Genomic DNA, 23,833 nt, shown 5'->3' with positions numbered 1-23,833 from the left:
AGATCACGTGCAGTCATTATTCCCTCTACTCCTCCTTGGTCAGACCTCATCTGGATACTGTGCCCAGTTCTGGGAGGTATTAGGAGAAGCATAGAGTCTAGATCACGTGAATTCATTATCCCCTCTACTCCTCCTTGGTCAGACCTCATCTGGATACTGTGTCCAGTTCTGGGAGGTATTAGGAGAGGCATAGAGTCTAGATCACGTGAAGTCATTATCCCCTCTACTCCTCCTTGGTCAGATCTCATCTGGATACTGTGTCCAGTTCTGGGAGGTATTAGGAGAATCATAGAGTCTAGATCACGTGAAGTAATTATCCTCCTCTACTCCTCCTTGGTCAGACCTCATCTGGATACTGTGTCCAGTTCTGGGAGGTATTAGGAGAAGCATAGAGTCTAGATCACGTGAAGTAATTATCTCCTCTACTCCTCCTTGGTCAGACCTCATCTGGATACTGTGTCCAGGTCTGGGAGGTAGTAGGAGAAGCACAGAGTCTAGATCACGTGAAGTAATTATCCCTCTACTCCTCCTTGGTCAGACCTCATCTGGATACTGTGTCCAGTTCTGGGAGGTATTAGGAGAAGCATCGAGTCTAGATCACGTGAAGTAATTATCCCCCTCTACTCCTCCTTGGTCAGACCTCATCTGGATACTGCGTCCAGTTCTGGGAGGTATTAGGAGAAGCATAGAGTCTAGATCACGTGAAGTCATTATCCCCTCTACTCCTCCTTGGTCAGACCTCATCTGGATACTGTGTCCAGTTCTGGGAGGTATTAGGAGAAGCATAGAGTCTAGATCACGTGAAGTCATTATCCCCCTCTTCTCCTCCTTGGTCAGACCTCATCTGGATACTGTGTCCAGTTCTGGGAGGTATTAGGAGAAGCATAGAGTCTAGATCACGTGAAGTAATTATCCCCTCTACTCCTCCTTGGTCAGATCTCATCTGGATACTGTGTCCAGTTCTGGGAGGTATTAGGAGAAGCATAGAGTCTAGCTCACGTTTAGTCATTATCCCCCTCTACTCCTCTTTGGTCAGACCTCATCTGGATACTGTGTCCAGTTCTGGGAGGTATTAGGAGAAGCATAGAGTCTAGATCACGTGAAGTCATTATCCCCTCTACTCCTCCTTGGTCAGACCTCATCTGGATACTGTGTCCAGTTGTGGGAGGTATTAGGAGAAGCATAGAGTCTAGATCACGTGAAGTATTTATCTCCTCTACCCCTCCTTGGTCAGACCTCATCTGGATACTGTGTCCAGTTCTGGGAGGTATTAGGAGAAGCATAGAGTCTAGATCACGTGCAGTCATTATTCCCTCTACTCCTCCTTGGTCAGACCTCATCTGGATACTGTGCCCAGTTCTGGGAGGTATTAGGAGAAGCATAGAGTCTAGATCACGTGAATTCATTATCCCCTCTACTCCTCCTTGGTCAGACCTCATCTGGATACTGTGTCCAGTTCTGGGAGGTATTAGGAGAGGCATAGAGTCTAGATCACGTGAAGTCATTATCCCCTCTACTCCTCCTTGGTCAGATCTCATCTGGATACTGTGTCCAGTTCTGGGAGGTATTAGGAGAATCATAGAGTCTAGATCACGTGAAGTAATTATCCTCCTCTACTCCTCCTTGGTCAGACCTCATCTGGATACTGTGTCCAGTTCTGGGAGGTATTAGGAGAAGCACAGAGTCTAGATCACGTGAAGTAATTATCCCCTCTACTCCCCCTTGGTCAGACCTCATCTGGATACTGTGTCCAGTTCTGGGAGGTATTAGGAGAAGCATAGAGTCTAGATCACGTGAAGTCATTATCCCCTCTACTCCTCCTTGGTCAGACCTCATCTGGATACTGTGTCCAGTTCTGGGAGGTATTAGGAGAAGCATAGAGTCTAGATCACGTGAAGTAATTATCCCCTCTACTCCTCCTTGGTCAGACCTCATCTGGATACTGTGTCCAGTTCTGGGAGGTATTAGGAGAAGCATAGAGTCTAGATCACGTGAAGTCATTATCCCCTCTACTCCTCCTTGGTCAGACCTCATCTGGATACTGTGTCCAGTTCTGGGAGGTATTAGGAGAAGCACAGAGTCTAGATCACGTGAAGTCATTATCTCCCTCTACTCCTCCTTGGTCAGACCTCATCTGGATACTGTGTCCAGTTCTGGGAGGTATTAGGAGAAGCATAGAGTCTAGATCACGTGAAGTCATTATCGGTCTTTACTCCTCTTTGGTCCGACCTCATCTGGATACTGTGTCCAGTTCTGGGAGGTATTAGGAGAAGCATAGAGTCTAGATCACGTGAAGTCATTATCCCCTCTACTCCTCCTTGGTCAGACCTCATCTGGATACTGTGTCCAGTTCTGGGAGGTATTAGGAGAAGCATAGAGTGTAGATCACGTGAAGTCATTATCCCCTCTACTCCTCCTTGGTCAGACCTCATCTGGATACTGTGTCCAGTTCTGGGAGGTATTAGGAGAAGCATAGAGTCTAGATCACGTGCAGTCATTATTCCCTCTACTCCTCCTTGGTCAGACCTCATCTGGATACTGTGTCCAGTTCTGGGAGGTATTAGGAGAAGCATTGAATCTAGATCACGTGAAGTAATTATCCTCCTCTACTCCTCCTTGGTCAGACCTCATCTGGATACTGTGTCCAGTTCTGGGAGGTATTAGGAGAAGCATAGAGTCTAGATCACGTGAAGTAATTATCCCTTCTACTCCTCCTTGGTCAGACCTCATCTGGATACTGCGTCCAGTTCTGGGAGGTATTAGGAGAAGCATAGAGTCTAGATCACGTGAAGTCATTATCCCCCTCTACTCCTCCTTGGTCAGACATCATCTGGATACTGTGCCGAGTTCTGGGAGGTATTAGGAGAAGCATAGAGTCTAGATCACGTGAAGTAATTATCCCCTCTACTCCTCCTTGGTCAGACCTCATCTGGATACTGTGCCCAGTTCTGGGAGGTATTAGGAGAAGCATAGAGTCTAGATCACGTGAAGTAATTATCCCCTCTACTCCTCCTTGGTCAGACCTCATCTGGATACTGTGTCCAGGTCTGGGAGGTAGTAGGAGAAGCACAGAGTCTAGATCACGTGAAGTAATTATCCCTCTACTCCTCCTTGGTCAGACCTCATCTGGATACTGTGTCCAGTTCTGGGAGGTATTAGGAGAAGCATCGAGTCTAGATCACGTGAAGTAATTATCCCCCTCTACTCCTCCTTGGTCAGACCTCATCTGGATACTGCGTCCAGTTCTGGGAGGTATTAGGAGAAGCATAGAGTCTAGATCACGTGAAGTCATTATCCCCTCTACTCCTCCTTGGTCAGACATCATCTGGATACTGTGTCCAGTTCTGGGAGGTATTAGGAGAAGCATAGAGTCTAGATCACGTGAAGTCATTATCCCCTCTACTCCTCCTTGGTCAGACATCATCTGGATACTGTGTCCAGTTCTGGGAGGTATTAGGAGAAGCATCGAGTCTAGATCACGTGAAGTAATTATCCCCCTCTACTCCTCCTTGGTCAGACCTCATCTGGATACTGCGTCCAGTTCTGGGAGGTATTAGGAGAAGCATAGAGTCTAGATCACGTGAAGTCATTATCCCCTCTACTCCTCCTTGGTCAGACATCATCTGGATACTGTGTCCAGTTCTGGGAGGTATTAGGAGAAGCATAGAGTCTAGATCACGTGAAGTCATTATCCCCTCTACTCCTCCTTGGTCAGACATCATCTGGATACTGTGTCCAGTTCTGGGAGGTATTAGGAGAAGCATAGAGTCTAGATCACGTAAAGTCATTATCCCCCTCTACTCCTCCTTGGGCAGACCTCATCTGGATACTGTGTCCAGTTCTGGGAGGTATTAGGAGAAGCATAGAGTCTAGATCACGTGAAGTAATTATCCCCTCTACTCCTCCTTGGTCAGACCTCATCTGGATACTGTGTCCAGTTCTGGAGGTATTAGGAGAAGCATTGAGTCTAGATCACGTGAAGTAATTATCCCCTGTACTCCTCCTTGGTCGGACCTCATCTGGATACTGTATCCAGTTCTGGGAGGTATTAGGAGAAGCATAGAGTCTAGATCACGTGAAGTAATTATCCTCCTCTACTCCTCCTTGGTCAGACCTCATCTGGATACTGTGTCCAGTTCTGGGAGGTATTAGGAGAAGCACAGAGTCTAGATCACGTGAAGTAATTATCCTCCTCTACTCCTCCTTGGTCAGACCTCATCTGGATACTTTGTCCAGTTCTGGGAGGTATTAGGAGAAGCATAGAGTCTAGATCACGTGAAGTAATTATCCCTCTACTCCTCCTTGGTCAGACCTCATCTGGATACTGTGTCCAGTTCTGGGAGGTATTAGGAGAAGCATAGAGGCTAGATCACGTGAAGTAATTATCCCCCTCTACTCCTCCTTGGTCAGACCTCATCTGGATACTGCGTCCAGTTCTGGGAGGTATTAGGAGAAGCATAGAGTCTAGATCACGTGAAGTCATTATCCCCCTCTACTCCTCCTTGGTCAGACCTCATCTGGATACTGTGTCCAGTTCTGGGAGGTATTAGGAGAAGCATCGAGTCTAGATCACGTGAAGTCATTATCCCCTCTACTCCTCCTTGGTCAGACCTCATCTGGATACTGTGCCGAGTTCTGGGAGGTATTAGGAGAAGCATAGAGTCTAGATCACGTGAAGTAATTATCCCCTCTACTCCTCCTTGGTCAGACATCATCTGGATACTGTGCCCAGTTCTGGGAGGTATTAGGAGAAGCATAGAGTCTAGATCACGTGAAGTAATTATCCCCTCTACTCCTCCTTGGTCAGACCTCATCTGGATACTGTGCCCAGTTCTGGGAGGTATTAGAAGCATAGAGTCTAGATCACGTGAAGTCATTATCCCCCTCTACTCCTCATTGGTCAGACATCATCTGGATACTGTGTCCAGTTCTGGGAGGTATTAGGAGAAGCATCGAGTCTAGATCACGTGAAGTCATTATCCCCCTCTACTCCTCCTTGGTCAGACCTCATCTGGATACTGTGTCCAGTTCTGGGAGGTATTAGGAGAAGCATTGAATCTAGATCACGTGAAGTAATTATCTCCTCTACTCCTCCTTGGTCAGACCTCATCTGGATACTGTGTCCAGTTCTGGGAGGTATTAGGAGAAGCATAGAGTCTAGATCACGTGAAGTCATTATCCCCCTCTACTCCTCCTTGGTCAGACCTCATCTGGATACTGTGTCCAGTTCTGGGAGGTATTAGGAGAAGCATTGAATCTAGATCACGTGAAGTAATTATCCTCCTTTACTCCTCCTTGGTCAGACCTCATCTGGATACTGTGTCCAGTTCTGGGAGGTATTAGGAGAAGCATAGAGTCTAGATCACGTGAAGTAATTATCCCTTCTACTCCTCCTTGGTCAGACCTCATCTGGATACTGCGTCCAGTTCTGGGAGGTATTAGGAGAAGCATAGAGTCTAGATCACGTGAAGTCATTATCCCCCTCTACTCCTCCTTGGTCAGACCTCATCTGGATACTGTGCCGAGTTCTGGGAGGTATTAGGAGAAGCATAGAGTCTAGATCACGTGAAGTAATTATCCCCTCTACTCCTCCTTGGTCAGACCTCATCTGGATACTGTGCCCAGTTCTGGGAGGTATTAGGAGAAGCATAGAGTCTAGATCACGTGAAGTAATTATCCCCTCTAATCCTCCTTGGTCAGACCTCATCTGGATACTGTGTCCAGGTCTGGGAGGTAGTAGGAGAAGCACAGAGTCTAGATCACGTGAAGTAATTATCCCTCTACTCCTCCTTGGTCAGACCTCATCTGGATACTGTGTCCAGTTCTGGGAGGTATTAGGAGAAGCATAGAGTCTAGATCACGTGAAGTAATTATCCGCCTCTACTCCTCCTTGGTCAGACATCATCTGGATACTGTGTCCAGTTCTGGGAGGTATTAGGAGAAGCATTGAGTCTAGATCACGTGAAGTAATTATCCTCCTCTACTCCTCCTTGGTCACACCTCATCTGGATACTGCGTCCAGTTCTGGGAGGTATTAGGAGAAGCATAGAGTCTAGATCACGTGAAGTCATTATCTCCTCTACTCCTCCTTAGTCAGACCTCATCTGGATACTGTGTCCAGTTCTGGGAGGTATTAGGAGAAGCATAGAGTCTAGATCACGTGAAGTAATTATCCCCCTCTACTCCTCCTTGGTCAGACCTCATCTGGATACTGTGTCCAGTTCTGGAGGTATTAGGAGAAGCATAGAGTCTAGATCACGTGAAGTCATTATCCCCTCTACTCCTCCTTGGTCAGACCTCATCTGGATACTGTGTCCAGTTCTGGGAGGTATTAGGAGAAGCATAGAGTCTAGATCACATTAAGTCATTATCCCCTCTACTCCTCCTTGGTCAGACCTCATCTGGATACTGTGTCCAGTTCTGGGAGGTATTAGGAGAAGCATAGAGTCTAGATCACGTGAAGTCATTATCCCCCTCTTCTCCTCCTTGGTCAGACCTCATCTGGATACTGTGTCCAGTTCTGGGAGGTATTAGGAGAAGCATAGAGTCTAGATCACGTGAAGTAATTATCCCCTCTACTCCTCCTTGGTCAGATCTCATCTGGATACTGTGTCCAGTTCTGGGAGGTATTAGGAGAAGCATAGAGTCTAGCTCACGTTTAGTCATTATCCCCCTCTACTCCTCTTTGGTCAGACCTCATCTGGATACTGTGTCCAGTTCTGGGAGGTATTAGGAGAAGCATAGAGTCTAGATCACGTGAAGTCATTATCCCCTCTACTCCTCCTTGGTCAGACATCATCTGGATACTGTGTCCAGTTCTGGGAGGTATTAGGAGAAGCATAGAGTCTAGATCACGTGAAGTCATTATCCCCTCTACTCCTCCTTGGTCAGACCTCATCTGGATACTGTGTCCAGTTGTGGGAGGTATTAGGAGAAGCATAGAGTCTAGATCACGTGAAGTATTTATCTCCTCTACCCCTCCTTGGTCAGACCTCATCTGGATACTGTGTCCAGTTCTGGGAGGTATTAGGAGAAGCATAGAGTCTAGATCACGTGCTGTCATTATTCCCTCTACTCCTCCTTGGTCAGACCTCATCTGGATACTGTGCCCAGTTCTGGGAGGTATTAGGAGAAGCATAGAGTCTAGATCACGTGAATTCATTATCCCCTCTACTCCTCCTTGGTCAGACCTCATCTGGATACTGTGTCCAGTTCTGGGAGGTATTAGGAGAGGCATAGAGTCTAGATCACGTGAAGTCATTATCCCCTCTACTCCTCCTTGGTCAGATCTCATCTGGATACTGTGTCCAGTTCTGGGAGGTATTAGGAGAATCATAGAGTCTAGATCACGTGAAGTAATTATCCTCCTCTACTCCTCCTTGGTCAGACCTCATCTGGATACTGTGTCCAGTTCTGGGAGGTATTAGGAGAAGCACAGAGTCTAGATCACGTGAAGTAATTATCCCCTCTACTCCCCCTTGGTCAGACCTCATCTGGATACTGTGTCCAGTTCTGGGAGGTATTAGGAGAAGCATAGAGTCTAGATCACGTGAAGTCATTATCCCCTCTACTCCTCCTTGGTCAGACCTCATCTGGATACTGTGTCCAGTTCTGGGAGGTATTAGGAGAAGCATAGAGTCTAGATCACGTGAAGTAATTATCCCCTCTACTCCTCCTTGGTCAGACCTCATCTGGATACTGTGTCCAGTTCTGGGAGGTATTAGGAGAAGCATAGAGTCTAGATCACGTGAAGTCATTATCCCCTCTACTCCTCCTTGGTCAGACCTCATCTGGATACTGTGTCCAGTTCTGGGAGGTATTAGGAGAAGCACAGAGTCTAGATCACGTGAAGTCATTATCTCTCTCTACTCCTCCTTGGTCAGACCTCATCTGGATACTGTGTCCAGTTCTGGGAGGTATTAGGAGAAGCATAGAGTCTAGATCACGTGAAGTCATTATCGGTCTTTACTCCTCTTTGGTCCGACCTCATTTGGATACTGTGTCCAGTTCTGGGAGGTATTAGGAGAAGCATAGAGTCTAGATCACGTGAAGTCATTATCCCCTCTACTCCTCCTTGGTCAGACCTCATCTGGATACTGTGTCCAGTTCTGGGAGGTATTAGGAGAAGCATAGAGTCTAGATCACGTGAAGTCATTATCCCCTCTACTCCTCCTTGGTCAGATCTCATCTGGATACTGTGTCCAGTTCTGGGAGGTATTAGGAGAAGCATAGAGTCTAGATCACGTGAAGTCATTATCCCTCTCTACTCCTCTTTGGTCAGACCTCATCTGGATACTGTGTCCAGTTCTGGGAGGTATTAGGAGAAGCATAGAGTCTAGATCACGTGAAGTCATTATCCCCTCTACTCCTCCTTGGTCAGACCTCATCTGGATACTGTGCCCAGTTCTGGGAGGTATTAGGAGAAGCATAGAGTCTAGATCACGTGAAGTTATTATCCCCTCTACTCCTCCTTGGTCAGACCTCATCTGGATACTGTGTCCAGTTCTGGGAGGTATTAGGAGAAGCATCGAGTCTAGATCACGTGAAGTCATTATCCCCTCTACTCCTCCTTGGTCAGACCTCATCTGGATACTGTGCCCAGTTCTGGGAGGTATTAGGAGAAGCATAGAGTCTAGATCACGTGAAGTCATTATCTCCTCTCCTCCTCCTTGGTCAGACCTCATCTGGATACTGTGTCCAGTTCTGGGAGGTATTAGGAGAAGCATAGAGTCTAGATCACGTGAAGTCATTATCCCCTCTACTCCTCCTTGGTCAGACCTCATCTGGATACTGTGCCCAGTTCTGGGAGGTATTAGGAGAAGCATAGAGTCTAGATCACGTGAAGTAATTATCCCCCTCTACTCCTCCTTGGTCAGACCTCATCTGGATACTGTGTCCAGTTCTGGGAGGTATTAGGAGAAGCATAGAGTCTAGATCACGTGAAGTAATTATCCCCTCTACTCCTCCTTGGTCAGACCTCATCTGGATACTGTGTCCAGTTCTGGGAGGTATTAGGAGAAGCATAGAGTCTAGATCACATTAAGTCATTATCCCCTCTACTCCTCCTTGGTCAGACCTCATCTGGATACTGTGTCCAGTTCTGGGAGGTATTAGGAGAAGCATAGAGTCTAGATCACGTGAAGTCATTATCCCCCTCTTCTCCTCCTTGGTCAGACCTCATCTGGATACTGTGTCCAGTTCTGGGAGGTATTAGGAGAAGCATAGAGTCTAGATCACGTGAAGTAATTATCCCCTCTACTCCTCCTTGGTCAGATCTCATCTGGATACTGTGTCCAGTTCTGGGAGGTATTAGGAGAAGCATAGAGTCTAGCTCACGTTTAGTCATTATCCCCCTCTACTCCTCTTTGGTCAGACCTCATCTGGATACTGTGTCCAGTTCTGGGAGGTATTAGGAGAAGCATAGAGTCTAGATCACGTGAAGTCATTATCCCCTCTACTCCTCCTTGGTCAGACATCATCTGGATACTGTGTCCAGTTCTGGGAGGTATTAGGAGAAGCATAGAGTCTAGATCACGTGAAGTCATTATCCCCTCTACTCCTCCTTGGTCAGACCTCATCTGGATACTGTGTCCAGTTGTGGGAGGTATTAGGAGAAGCATAGAGTCTAGATCACGTGAAGTATTTATCTCCTCTACCCCTCCTTGGTCAGACCTCATCTGGATACTGTGTCCAGTTCTGGGAGGTATTAGGAGAAGCATAGAGTCTAGATCACGTGCTGTCATTATTCCCTCTACTCCTCCTTGGTCAGACCTCATCTGGATACTGTGCCCAGTTCTGGGAGGTATTAGGAGAAGCATAGAGTCTAGATCACGTGAATTCATTATCCCCTCTACTCCTCCTTGGTCAGACCTCATCTGGATACTGTGTCCAGTTCTGGGAGGTATTAGGAGAGGCATAGAGTCTAGATCACGTGAAGTCATTATCCCCTCTACTCCTCCTTGGTCAGATCTCATCTGGATACTGTGTCCAGTTCTGGGAGGTATTAGGAGAATCATAGAGTCTAGATCACGTGAAGTAATTATCCTCCTCTACTCCTCCTTGGTCAGACCTCATCTGGATACTGTGTCCAGTTCTGGGAGGTATTAGGAGAAGCACAGAGTCTAGATCACGTGAAGTAATTATCCCCTCTACTCCCCCTTGGTCAGACCTCATCTGGATACTGTGTCCAGTTCTGGGAGGTATTAGGAGAAGCATAGAGTCTAGATCACGTGAAGTCATTATCCCCTCTACTCCTCCTTGGTCAGACCTCATCTGGATACTGTGTCCAGTTCTGGGAGGTATTAGGAGAAGCATAGAGTCTAGATCACGTGAAGTAATTATCCCCTCTACTCCTCCTTGGTCAGACCTCATCTGGATACTGTGTCCAGTTCTGGGAGGTATTAGGAGAAGCATAGAGTCTAGATCACGTGAAGTCATTATCCCCTCTACTCCTCCTTGGTCAGACCTCATCTGGATACTGTGTCCAGTTCTGGGAGGTATTAGGAGAAGCACAGAGTCTAGATCACGTGAAGTCATTATCTCTCTCTACTCCTCCTTGGTCAGACCTCATCTGGATACTGTGTCCAGTTCTGGGAGGTATTAGGAGAAGCATAGAGTCTAGATCACGTGAAGTCATTATCGGTCTTTACTCCTCTTTGGTCCGACCTCATTTGGATACTGTGTCCAGTTCTGGGAGGTATTAGGAGAAGCATAGAGTCTAGATCACGTGAAGTCATTATCCCCTCTACTCCTCCTTGGTCAGACCTCATCTGGATACTGTGTCCAGTTCTGGGAGGTATTAGGAGAAGCATAGAGTCTAGATCACGTGAAGTCATTATCCCCTCTACTCCTCCTTGGTCAGATCTCATCTGGATACTGTGTCCAGTTCTGGGAGGTATTAGGAGAAGCATAGAGTCTAGATCACGTGAAGTCATTATCCCTCTCTACTCCTCTTTGGTCAGACCTCATCTGGATACTGTGTCCAGTTCTGGGAGGTATTAGGAGAAGCATAGAGTCTAGATCACGTGAAGTCATTATCCCCTCTACTCCTCCTTGGTCAGACCTCATCTGGATACTGTGCCCAGTTCTGGGAGGTATTAGGAGAAGCATAGAGTCTAGATCACGTGAAGTTATTATCCCCTCTACTCCTCCTTGGTCAGACCTCATCTGGATACTGTGTCCAGTTCTGGGAGGTATTAGGAGAAGCATCGAGTCTAGATCACGTGAAGTCATTATCCCCTCTACTCCTCCTTGGTCAGACCTCATCTGGATACTGTGCCCAGTTCTGGGAGGTATTAGGAGAAGCATAGAGTCTAGATCACGTGAAGTCATTATCTCCTCTCCTCCTCCTTGGTCAGACCTCATCTGGATACTGTGTCCAGTTCTGGGAGGTATTAGGAGAAGCATAGAGTCTAGATCACGTGAAGTCATTATCCCCTCTACTCCTCCTTGGTCAGACCTCATCTGGATACTGTGCCCAGTTCTGGGAGGTATTAGGAGAAGCATAGAGTCTAGATCACGTGAAGTCATTATCCCCTCTACTCCTCCTTGGTCAGACCTCATCTGGATACTGTGTCCAGTTCTGGGAGGTATTAGGAGAAGCATAGAGTCTAGATCACGTGAAGTAATTATCCCCTCTACTCCTCCTTGGTCAGACCTCATCTGTATACTGTGTCCAGTTCTGGGAGGTATTAGGAGAAGCATAGAGTCTAGATCACGTGAAGTCATTATCCCCTCTACTCCTCCTTGGTCAGACCTCATCTGGATACTGCGTCCAGTTCTGGGAGGTATTAGGAGAAGCATAGAGTCTAGATCACGTGAAGTCATTATCCCCTCTACTCCTCCTTGGTCAGACCTCATCTGGATACTGTGTCCAGTTCTGGGAGGTATTAGGAGAAGCATAGAGTCTAGATCACGTGAAGTCATTATCTCCTCTACTCCTCTTTGGTCAGACCTCATCTGGATACTGTGTCCAGTTCTGGGCGCCACATTTTAAAAAAGACAGAAAAAACTGGAGCAAGTTCAGAGAAGAGCAACCAGGATAGTGAGCGGACTGCAAACTATGTCCTACCAGGAACGGTTAGAGGATCTGGGAATGTTTAGCTGCAAAAGAGAAGACTGAGAGGAGACTTAATAGCTGTCTACAAATATCTGCAGGACTGTCACATTGTAGAAGGATCATCTTTATTCTCATTTACACAAAGAAAGAAGAGAAGTAATGGGATGAAACTAAATGGGAGGAGACACAGATTAGATATTAGAAGACACTTTATGACAGTGAGGAGATCAATGAGAGGAACAGGCGGCCACGAGAGGTGGTGAGTTCCCCTTCAATGGACATCTTCAGAGGCCGGACAGACATCTGTCTGAGATGTTTAGTGACTCCTGCATTGAGCCGGGGGGATGGACTCTAGGACCCAGGAGGTCCCCTCCAACGAGAACATTCTAGGATTCTATAATATGATGACATCACTCGCCTCTGCACATGATGACATCACTCGCCTCAGCACATGATGACATCACTCGCCTCTGCACATGATGACATCACTCGCCTCTGCACATGATGACATCACTCGCCTCTGCACATGATGACATCACTCGCCTCAGCACATGATGACATCACTCGCCTCAGCACATGATGACATCACTCGCCTCAGCACATGATGACATCACTCGCCTCAGCACATGATGACATCACTCTCCTCTGCACATGATGACATCACTCGCCTCAGCACATGATGACATCACTCGCCTCAGCACATGATGTCTTCATGCTGTGTAGTCAGTATTCATACCTGGTGTATAGGGTCTGTACAAATATAAACAATTAGGGTCGGATTCATCCAGGCATTTGTATCAGAATTCTGCTATAAAACACCTTGAAATGTTGCAAAATTGTTTGGGAAACTAAGTTGTGCAAATATGTTCTGAGTTTTTGGCATTTTTCCATGAATTTAAGAAGAGTCTGTGCAAGGTCGGCTGATCGCTCCCAGCAGAAGATGCAACGCCCGCGGCACCAGGAGGACGACGCCAGCACCTTATACGCCGGCACCTTACACATGTTCACCAGAAAAGAAGAGACGCAGAGCGGCGGCGGCCATCACTCCTGCAGGGTGACGGCCCCGGGGTGAAGCCGCGCTGCATCTTTTCATCCCAATGTCGTGGAGCCTCGCAGTGTCTGGTGCTTTCACACCTGTCGCGGCCAGCTTCACCAGAAATGACGCAGGTGATAGTGACGGAGCCATTATATTACTCCAGAACCTGATAGGACGGAGCATTTCTGGCGGAGGTGTGAACTGCGCCCTAATCATTCATTAGTGTGCCCATCTACCGTTAGGCCGCAGGCGAGGCTGGACTTAACGAATCCGGCCCATGGTATGCCGAACCCAATGGGATCAGTCCCCTGTCAGTCTCCACCTAGTGGCCGCACGAGTCAATGACAGCTGCCAAATATTGCAGCAATACAATATCCAGATACAGCGCAGACATTTCTTGTTCCCGTCTCTGCGGACGTCGCCCTGCTCAGATTGGGATTTTTACGTTTATAAATGCAGCACCCCACATCTCAGCTCCCTGGGACCCTCCAAAGACCGCGCTGACCTCAGCTCTATACATGACACAGACGGGCGATGCCGGCTCCAGGGGTCTCGCCTATAGGACAAGAGATGATCTCTCCCATCTGCGCTCCCTTCATTCCCCGACATCACATCATAGTTCTGCACATCGTAGGATGAAAGCGTCCGAGAGGATAAACTGAAACCACACATCAGTCTTTCTCAGAGCTGCGTACCAGAAACGGCAGAATATTCCGAGCATTAGGCTGAGGTCAGAGATTCAGCGAGGTGACGAAGCACGCCAATTTCCACATCCTCGGGATCTGCTGTAATCAGCCAGGGCATCACTGCTGGGAGTAGTAGTCATCGCTCTGCCGATCCCCCAGAAAAAAATCTGGACTCAGCCACCGCCAGAAGAGAACCCCTTGGACTCTCTGCCAATCCCAGGAGAGAAAAGACCCCACTGACCATAAGAGCTTACACTCTACAGGAGAGAGGACCCCACTCACCATAAGAGCTTACACTCTACAGGAGAGAGAGGACCCCACTGACCATAAGAGCTTACACTCTACAGGAGAGAGAGAGAGAACCCCACTGACGATAAGAGCTTACACTCTACAGGAGAGAGAGAGAGAGAGGACCCCATTGACCATAAGAGCTTACACTGTACAGGAGAAAGAGGACCTCACTGACCATAAGAGCTTACACTCTACAGGAGAGAGGGAGGACCCCACTGACCATAAGAGCTTACACTCTACAGGAGAGAGGACCCCACTGACCATAAGAGCTTACACTCTACAGGAGAGAGAGAGGACCCTACTGACCATAAGAGCTTACACTCTACTGGAGAAAGAGGACCTCACTGACCATAAGAGCTTACACTCTACAGGAGAGAGGGAGGACCCCACTGACCATAAGAGCTTACACTCTACAGGAGAGAGGACCCCACTGACCATAAGAGCTTACACTCTACAGGAGAGAGAGAGGACCCTACTGACCATAAGAGCTTACACTCTACAAGAGAGGACCCTGCTGACCATAAGAGCTTACACTCTACAGGAGAGAGAGAGGACCCCACTGACCATAAGAGCTTACACTCTACAGGAGAGAGGACCCCACTGACCATAAGAGCTTACACTCTACAGGAGAGAGAGAGGACCCTACTGACCATAAGAGCTTACACTCTACAAGAGAGGACCCTGCTGACCATAAGAGCTTACACTCTACAGGAGAGAGAGAGGACCCCACTGACCATAAGAGCTTACACTCTACAGGAGAGAGAGGACCCCACTGACCATAAGAGCTTACACTCTACAGGAGAGAGGACCCCACTCACCATAAGAGCTTACACTCTACAGGAGAGAGGACCCCAATGACCATAAGAGCTTAGACTCTACAGGAGAGAGAGAGGACCCTACTGACCATAAGAGCTTACACTCTACAGGAGAGAGAGAGGACCCCACTGACCATAAGAGCTTACACTCTACAGGAGAGAGAGGACCCCAATGACCATAAGAGCTTAGACTCTACAGGAGAGAGAGAGGACCCTACTGACCATAAGAGCTTACACTCTACAGGAGAGAGAGAGGACCCCACTGACCATAAGAGCTTACACTCTACAGGAGGGAGAGAGGACCCCACTGACCATAAGAGCTTACACTCTACAGGAGAGAGAGGACCCCAATGACCATAAGAGCTTACACTCTACAGGAGAGAGGACCCCACTGACCATAAGAGCTTACACTCTACAGGAGAGAGAGGACCCCAATGACCATAAAAGCTTAGACTCTACAGGAGAGAGAGAGGACCCTACTGACCATAAGAGCTTACACTCTACAGGAGAGAGAGAGGACCATACTGACCATAAGAGCTTACACTCTACAGGAGAGAGAGAGGACCCCACTGACCATAAGAGCTTACACTCTACAGGAGAGAGAGGACCCCAATGACCATAAGAGCTTACACTCTACAGGAGAGAGGACCCCACTGACCATAAGAGCTTACACTCTACAGGAGAGAGAGAGGACCCCACTGACCATAAGAGCTTACACTCTACAGGAGAGAGAGGACCCCAATGACCATAAGAGCTTAGACTCTACAGGAGAGAGAGAGGACCCTACTGACCATAAGAGCTTACACTCTACAGGAGAGAGAGAGGACCCCACTGACCATAAGAGCTTACACTCTACAGGAGAGAGAGGACCCCAATGACCATAAGAGCTTAGACTCTACAGGAGAGAGAGAGGACCCTACTGACCATAAGAGCTTACACTCTACAGGAGAGAGAGAGGACCCCACTGACCATAAGAGCTTACACTCTACAGGAGAGAGAGAGGACCTCACTGACCATAACAGCTTACACTCTACAGGAGAGAGAGAACCCCACTGACCATAAGAGCTTACACTCTACAGGAGAGGACCCCACTGACCATAAGAGCTTATACTCTACAGGAGAGAGAGAGGACCCCACTGAATATAAGAGCTTACACTCTACAGGAGAGAGAGAGAGAGGACCCCACTGATCATAAGAGCTTACACTCTACAGGAGAGAGAGAGAGGACCCCACTGACCATAAGAGCTTACACTCTACAGGAGAGGACCCCACTGACCATAAGAGCTTATACTCTACAGGAGAGAGAGAGGACCCCACTGACCATAAGAGCTTATACTCTACAGGAGAGAGAGAGGACCCCACTGACCATAAGAGCTTACACTCTACTGGAGAGAGAGGACCCCACTGACCATAAGAGCTTATACTCTACAGGAGAGAGAGAGAGGACCCCACTGAATATAAGAGCTTACACTCTACAGGAGAGAGAGAGAGAGGACCCCACTGATCATAAGAGCTTACACTCTACAGGAGAGAGAGAGAGGACCCCACTGACCCTAAGAGCTTACACTCTACAGGAGAGAGAGAGAGGACCCCACTGACCATAAGAGCTTACACTCTACAGGAGAGGACCCCACTGACCATAAGAGCTTATACTCTACAGGAGAGAGAGAGGACCCCACTGAATATAAGAGCTTACACTCTACAGGAGAGAGAGAGGACCCCACTGATCATAAGAGCTTACACTCTACAGGAGAGAGAGAGGACCCCACTGACCATAAGAGCTTATACTCTACAGGAGAGAGAGAGAGGACCCCACTGAATATAAGAGCTTACACTCTACAGGAGAGAGAGAGAGAGGACCCCACTGATCATAAGAGCTTACACTCTACAGGAGAGAGAGAGGACCCCACTGACCATAAGAGCTTATACTCTACAGGAGAGAGAGAGGACCCCACTGACCATAAGAGCTTACACTCTACTGGAGAGAGAGGACCCCACTGACCATAAGAGCTTATACTCTACAGGAGAGAGAGAGAGGACCCCACTGAATATAAGAGCTTACACTCTACAGGAGAGAGAGAGAGAGGACCCCACTGATCATAAGAGCTTACACTCTACAGGAGAGAGAGAGGACCCCACTGATCATAAGAGCTTACACTCTACAGGAGAGAGAGAGAGAGGACCCCATTGACCATAAGAGCTTACACTCTACAGGAAAGAGAGAGAGGACCCCGCTGACCATAAGAGCTTACACTCTACAGGAGAGAGAGAGAAGATCCCCACTGACCATAAGAGCTTACACTCTACAGGAGAGAGAGAGAGAGGACCCCACTGACCATAAGAGCTTACACTCTACAGGAGAGAGAGAGAGGACCCCACTGACCATAAGAGCTTACGCTGTACAGGAGAGAGAGAGGACCCCACTGACCATAAGAGCTTATACTCTACAGGAGAGAGAGAGGACCCCACTGACCATAAGAGCTTACACTCTACTGGAGAGAGAGGACCCCACTGACCATAAGAGCTTACACTCTACAGGAAACAGAGAGGACCCCACTGACCATAAGAGCTTACACTCTACAGGAGATAGGCCCCCGCTGACCATATGCATTCTCTGTTATCAGCCATATCTGGCAGTGCTCTGGTTCCCCCTATGGTGTGACACCTGTGATGAGCCCATACACTTTACATGGCTGTCAGATGATCGCTCTATCAGCCGTCGGTTATCTCGCCTGTCTCTCCCATACACCGGACGCTCTCTCGGCCGCACACTTCCGTGTTCTCGGAGAGGTAAGTCTCATCCGGATCCTTATCGCCACCATACACAGACTGTCGGTGAAGTCATGGATACTGGTGGGGTTGGCTGCCGTCAGTCTAATGTGTATGGGGCTTTACTCCGGGCAGTATTATCTGCAGAGATTTCTCTTCGGTCATCCCTATAATCAGATGCAGATAACAGCGAGCAGCGGCCAAGAGACAGAAAACACTCAACTCGTCCAAAACACGGAGATGGAGAGATCAGAGGGAGCGGAGTGATAAATGGCGCGCGTCATTCAGCAGAAGCGCAACGTCCCAGCGTTTCGCAACCCGAGCCACCACCAGTGTTATTAATTAAGAGGAATGTCCTCGGGGTCCAGACAGAAGGAAAATGACAGAATTACAACATTTCATTAGAAAGATCAGCAAATACGAAGGAAAAGAGGCGCCACTTATTATAGGCGAAAATGGAGCTGAAAAGATGAAGGCAACCCGACCTGGTGCAATAAATAACTGCGGCCCCCTCATGTGCAGCCCCCACAGAGATGAGACCGGCCTAACTACCCGCCCGGCGATCCAGCTGACGAGCCTGACCCTAAGGAGAGCAGTGAAGGGACCGATGGCCACACATCTGCCCATGTCCTGACCAACGCGCATGCGTTCAAGCTCACACATGCGCAGCGGGAAGCAGAAAAGGTGCAACCTTGTTTTAAAAAGTAACAGTGATTCAAGGGACCACGACTAAACCGGGCAATACCCAATCTCATTCATCAAGGTATCAATGACTTACTATTCCGTGTGTTGCACACCTCCCTGGGCTCCACTCCCTTCAACTTTGGCCGCCACAATTTGCTGTGCTCCACGTATCTCAGGGACATCATCTCCTTTATGTCTGGGTGGTAAGACAGTACTGTGTCCAGCTGCCGTTCAGACTACAGCTGCTTCTGTTACTATTTGCTCAGATTTCTGTTGTTCTGAATTTATGGCTCCGCAAGACCTGCTGGTTACCCCATCGTTTGCTGTAAGCATTATGAACTGACATTGCGAGTAATCACTACAGCTGCATTTACCTCTCCAAAGAAAAATCTGGAATATATGTTTAATCTGCCCGTAGGCTGAATCCCCACCAAGTTCAATGGTTCTCATGGTTTGACTTCATCATCATAAGACGTTAAAGAATTTGTAGCATCTCCCTCCAAGTTCAATCCCTCACCGACTCTACGACAGCCTCTTTCTATCTCACCAGAGCCCTGATTCGAGACTTTCATGGATTTTGTTGGATATTCCCGAGGTGCGAGGGTTCACTACTTGCTCAGCATTATTTATTCTACTGCCCACTTTTCTGGGGCCATAAAAGAGGTGTACTGCTATGCACCTGACTCAGCTCTGCTCCCTTCCTCTATGGCCAATGCCCTTTGCTGTGCTCCACGTAAGGATTTACAAGAATCTCAGGAACATCATCTCCTTAAGACCAGATAGACACACGCCCGTGAGTGGTGACAATACTGTATTAGCCGCCATTTGTTTGGACTCAATATCCAGTTTCTTCTGTTGCTATCATTTGCCCCAGATTTCTGAGATTCTGCATCTATCACCTGCGGCTCCTTAAGGCCAACTGGTTAATCCATTGTTTGCTGTAAGCACTATGAAGTAAACTGACGTTTAGAGATTAATCACTAAGCTACATTTACCTTGGCAAAAACCAATGATTTCTATGAATCCTCAGACCTGCTTGTTAACCCATCATTTGCGGTAAGCATCACACATTACTATTATGGATGTTCACATTAAGCTCTGCCTCCTACTTCTGCCGTCCTGGTACTGTGGCTTTGAGAGCCGGCATAACCAGTTGTCCTTTCCGTCTGTTCCACCTAGTGATGGATAGGAGGCATTCTCAGTGATGTCACCGCTGATCTCTGGTGATGGATAGGAGGCATTCTCAGTGATGTCACCGCTGATCTCTAGTGATGGATAGGAGGCATTCTCAGTGATGTCACCGCTGATCTCTAGTGATGGATAGGAGGCATTCTCAGTGATGTCACCGCTGATCTCTAGTGATGGATAGGAGGCATTCTCAGTGATGTCACCGCTGATCTCTGGTGATGGATAGGTGGCATTCTCAGTGATGTCACCGCTGATCTCTAGTGATGGGATAGGTGGCATTCTCAGTGATGTCACCTCTGATCTCTAGTGATGGATAGGTGGCATTCTCAGTGATGTCACTGCTGATCTCTAGTGATGGATAGGTGGCATTCTCAGTGATGTCACCTCTGATCTCTGGTGATGGATAGGCGGCATTCTCAGTGATGTCACCGCTGATCTCTAGTGATGGATAGGAGGCATTCTCAGTGATGTCACCGCTGATCTCTAGTGATGGATAGGCAGCATTCTCAGTGATGTCACCGCTGATCTCTGGTGATGGATAGGAGGCATTCTCAGTGATGTCACCTCTGATCTCTAGTGATGGATAGGCGGCATTCTCAGTGATGTCACCGCTGATCTCTGGTGATGGATAGGAGGCATTCTCAGTGATGTCACCTCTGATCTCTAGTGATGGATAGGCGGCATTCTCAGTGATGTCACCGCTGATCTCTGGTGATGGATAGGCGGCATTCTCAGTGATGTCACCGCTGATCTCTGGTGATGGATAGGAGGCATACTCAGTGATGTCACCGCTGATCTCTGGTGATGGATAGGCGGCATTCTCAGTGATGTCGCCGCTGATCTTTAGTTTGCTCATTTCCCACCACAGGATCTGGTCTGGACATTGGTGACGCGTTCTGCTCGGTGATCACCGCGGAGTCGGTGCCAGGGTGCCGCCTCTGCCCATCTTACAGTCAGTGGGATTAGCTTTATATTTGGCAGCGCCGGTCTGTGGTCAGCGCTGGAAACAAAGCAAGTTCAGCAGTAAAGTGTCAGAAAATTAGGATTTTTTCCATGAAATCTCCAGATCCGGCGTCTCGTGACCACACCGGAGACTCCGCTTTGGACGAGTCTGACCGGGCACAGCTCCGGGGGATATAATGAAACCAGTCCAGGACGCGAGAGGTTAAACCAACATGGTGATTTTATTGATGGCGAAGACTTTGTACTCCAAGATATCACTAAACTGTGTACAATGAGTAACCGCACGGCGGAGGAGAGGACGCGCCGCAGACCGCCGCGCATCGCCAGCGCCTCTCCCCTCCGCCGTACACAGATCAGCTTCAGTATTCCGGCCTCTCGTACAGGCACTCCGCACACTCTGGGGGGGTCACTTATTTACGTCTCTACCACCACGCCACCCCCCCCCCCCCAACCAGTTTTAAAACCTTCCATCGGCCGGCTCTGCACTTCTCCAGCAGGAAAGGGGTTAAAACACTTTGGGTTACCCCCAGAACTCTGGATAAAAGACTTCTGCATTTTTTTTTTTTTTTTAATTTTTGCAACTTTTTAATCTTTTTTTTATTATTATTATTTTTTTCCCATCTGATTTTATGCAAGAAATATTCTAGAGAAAGGAGGTGGCTGGTTGTGATCTGTAGAGTGGGTGATGGGGGGAGCGGAGGAGAGCGGCGGCGGGTGTCTCTGCGGGGAGCGGAGGGTGGCGCCTCACCGGCCGGACTGATTAATGCTGGTGCGTTGAGTCTTTGGCGAAGCGCGTGGGTGCCCGAGAGGCGACGCAGCCGCTTCTATCCGAGACGCTAAAAAAATAATAAAAATCTATTTCTGTGTAGTAAGAACCATCCCCCTCCCCCGTCAGGTTCTGCCTCGGTCCCAACGTCGACCCCGACGCCGCGGCAATGGTTGAACTGCGGCCCGGAGGGACTTTATAATCTCGTGATTCTTGTTGCCTCCAGATGGGGGCGCTCCGAGCCGCACAAGGCCATCGGTAATGTAATAAACGTATCACTAAGCGGGTTACAGCATCGTCTACGGGTTTCACCTTTGCAGGTCGCATTGTCGCTGCATCCCGAAAAAGGGGAGCAGCACATCCCGGCTACTCCTGACCCCCCCCCCACCACCACCGATAGCGGGCCGGGGGTCCCCAAAGCAAAGTGAAAGAGTTCTTAATATTTCCTCCTAATCTAATCTATAAAATGTACTGGGAAGAAAAGAAAAACCGGAGGAACAACGGGGGGAGGAGCAAAACAAAGGGGTCACTCAAGAAAAGAAAAAAAAAAAAAGGAGGTGAAAACTGGAGATTTGTGTCCTATGAAGCAGGAGCCGTGCGCTCGCTCGCTCGCACGCAGGCGGTCACAGCAGGTCCACGCGGCGGTAATACAGGAGATAGGCCGTGCGCTCCACCGTCTGCTTCACCACCTGATACTGATTGATCACTTTCACAGTCTGGTCGTCAATGCGTAGCCAGCCATTCAGACCGATCTGGAAGACGTCTGTAGTGTAGTGCCCGCCCGTGGCGCTGTTACCATGGTGATAGACCACTGACGGAGAGAAGACGAGAACACAATGGTCAGTCGGCGCAGACACCGAGCACTCCTCTCTGATATGGTTCCCCCCCCATGTCAGAGAGCCGAGAGCCCCCCCCCCCCGCGTCAAGAGAGCCGAGAGCCCCCCCCCGCGTCAGAGAGCCGACAGCACCCCCCGCGTCAGAGAGCCGACAGCACCCCCCGCGTCAGAGAGCCGACAGCACCCCCCGCGTCAGAGAGCCGACAGCACCCCCCGCGTCAGAGAGCCGAGAGCCCCCCCCCCGCGTCAGAGAGCCGAGAGCCCCCCCCCCCGCGGCAGAGAGCCGACAGCACCCCCCGCGTCAGAGAGCCGACAGCACCCCCCGCGTCAGAGAGCCGACAGCACCCCCCGCGTCAGAGAGCCGACAGCACCCCCCGCGTCAGAGAGCCGAGAGCCCCCCCCCCCCGCGTCAGAGAGCCGAGAACCCCCCTGGCGTCAGAGAGCCGACAGCACCCCGGCTTCAGAGAGCCGACAGCACCCTCCGCGTCAGAGAGCACCCTCCGCGTCAGAGAGCCGATGGCCCGCAGAGGCACATCCTGCAGCTGGACGAGGCGCAGCACTCACCTGCAAAGAGCCTGTAGGTTTTTTGGCCCTTTATCTTACTTCTCACACCAGGAGAAAATAAATCTGCAGAGAAGAGACAGGCGGTTAGGGACGCGTTCACACATAGCCGATGAGAACAGAACGGATACCACTATGTCCTATAGGAAAGTTTCTAGCACCCGCAGGAGCCGGGCCGCTAACTGCTGGGTCTGACATCTGGTACCACAGCCTCGCTCCCTCCACGGCCGGCCGGCCGGCCTCGCTCCCTCCACGGCCGGCCGGCCGGCCTCGCTCCCTCCACGGCCGGCCTCGCTCCCTCCACGGCCGGCCGGCCGGCCTCGCTCCCTCCACAGCCAGCCGGCCGGCCTCGCTCCCTCCACAGCCAGCCGGCCGGCCGGCCTCGCTCCCTCCACAGCCGGCCGGCCGGCCTCGCTCCCTCCACAGCCGGCCGGCCGGCCTCGCTCCCTCCACAGCCGGCCGGCCGGCCTCGCTCCCTCCACAGCCGGCCGGCCGGCCTCGCTCCCTCCACAGCCGGCCGGCCGGCCTCGCTCCCTCCACAGCCGGCCGGCCGGCCTCGCTCCCTCCACAGCCGGCCGGCCGGCCTCGCTCCCTCCACAGCCGGCCGGCCTCGCTCCACACATTGGAGGTGCAGAGCAGCCGTGATGTCAGGACCCTGCACACCTGTTGAGGCGCATGTATGTTACCGGATAGCGTATGCTTAGCGGGAGGTGTACGGGGTTCTGACATCAACTACTACGCACTTGCTGCAGCCAGTGTCCTCAGGTCTCATGCCGTACACACAGGTACGAAGGGCCGGCCTTCATTATTCTTAATTCTATATATCAGCGGTCCCTAAGGACAGGCCTGGGAGGGGCATCGGGCACAGGACCTCAGGACGCGTCGGTGGTGGGGGTCCTGTTCCGCCGCCACCACGTCTCACAGTCTCCCCTCTCACCTTTGCTGATCTCCAGGTCCACCGGGTACTCAATGTTCTTCACCAGCTTCTGGCAGCCGCCGGTCTTTTCGAACACAAATCGTTTAAGGTGCAGCACAAGGACGGGCGGCAGCTCCTCCAGTGTCACTCTGCGGCTGACCTCCACCTAGAGGAAGAGGAGCAGTGTGTCAGCCGGGACCGGGACGAGGCCGTCGGGGGTCAGCCGGGACCGGGACGAGGCCGTCGGGGGTCAGCCGGGACCGG

The 23,833-nt window shown here is 49.8% G+C and overlaps 1 protein-coding gene across 1 annotated transcript in view; it reads right to left on the bottom strand.

The window, feature by feature from the left end:
- Nucleotides 1-20,692: 20,692 nt before the first annotated feature.
- The window catches only part of USP10 (ubiquitin specific peptidase 10), a 32,679-nt gene continuing 29,538 nt past the window's right edge, over nucleotides 20,693-23,833 (bottom strand). The window contains exons 12-14 of the mRNA XM_073659908.1: nucleotides 23,591-23,735; nucleotides 22,657-22,719; nucleotides 20,693-22,067 (exon numbers count right to left, since the gene is read on the bottom strand). Coding sequence (XP_073516009.1) covers nucleotides 21,880-22,067; nucleotides 22,657-22,719; nucleotides 23,591-23,735 — 396 coding nt within the window. The 3' untranslated portion in view covers nucleotides 20,693-21,879. The remainder of the gene's footprint in view (nucleotides 22,068-22,656; nucleotides 22,720-23,590; nucleotides 23,736-23,833) is intronic.

This window comes from Phyllobates terribilis, unplaced genomic scaffold, assembly GCF_046119375.1.
Source record: "Phyllobates terribilis strain yellow unplaced genomic scaffold, ASM4611937v1 Scaffold_14__1_contigs__length_39327217, whole genome shotgun sequence".
Taxonomy (NCBI): Eukaryota; Metazoa; Chordata; class Amphibia; order Anura; family Dendrobatidae; genus Phyllobates; species Phyllobates terribilis.
The sequence above is the reverse complement of the archived record's forward strand: the minus strand, read 5'-3'. Positions and strand labels throughout refer to the sequence as shown.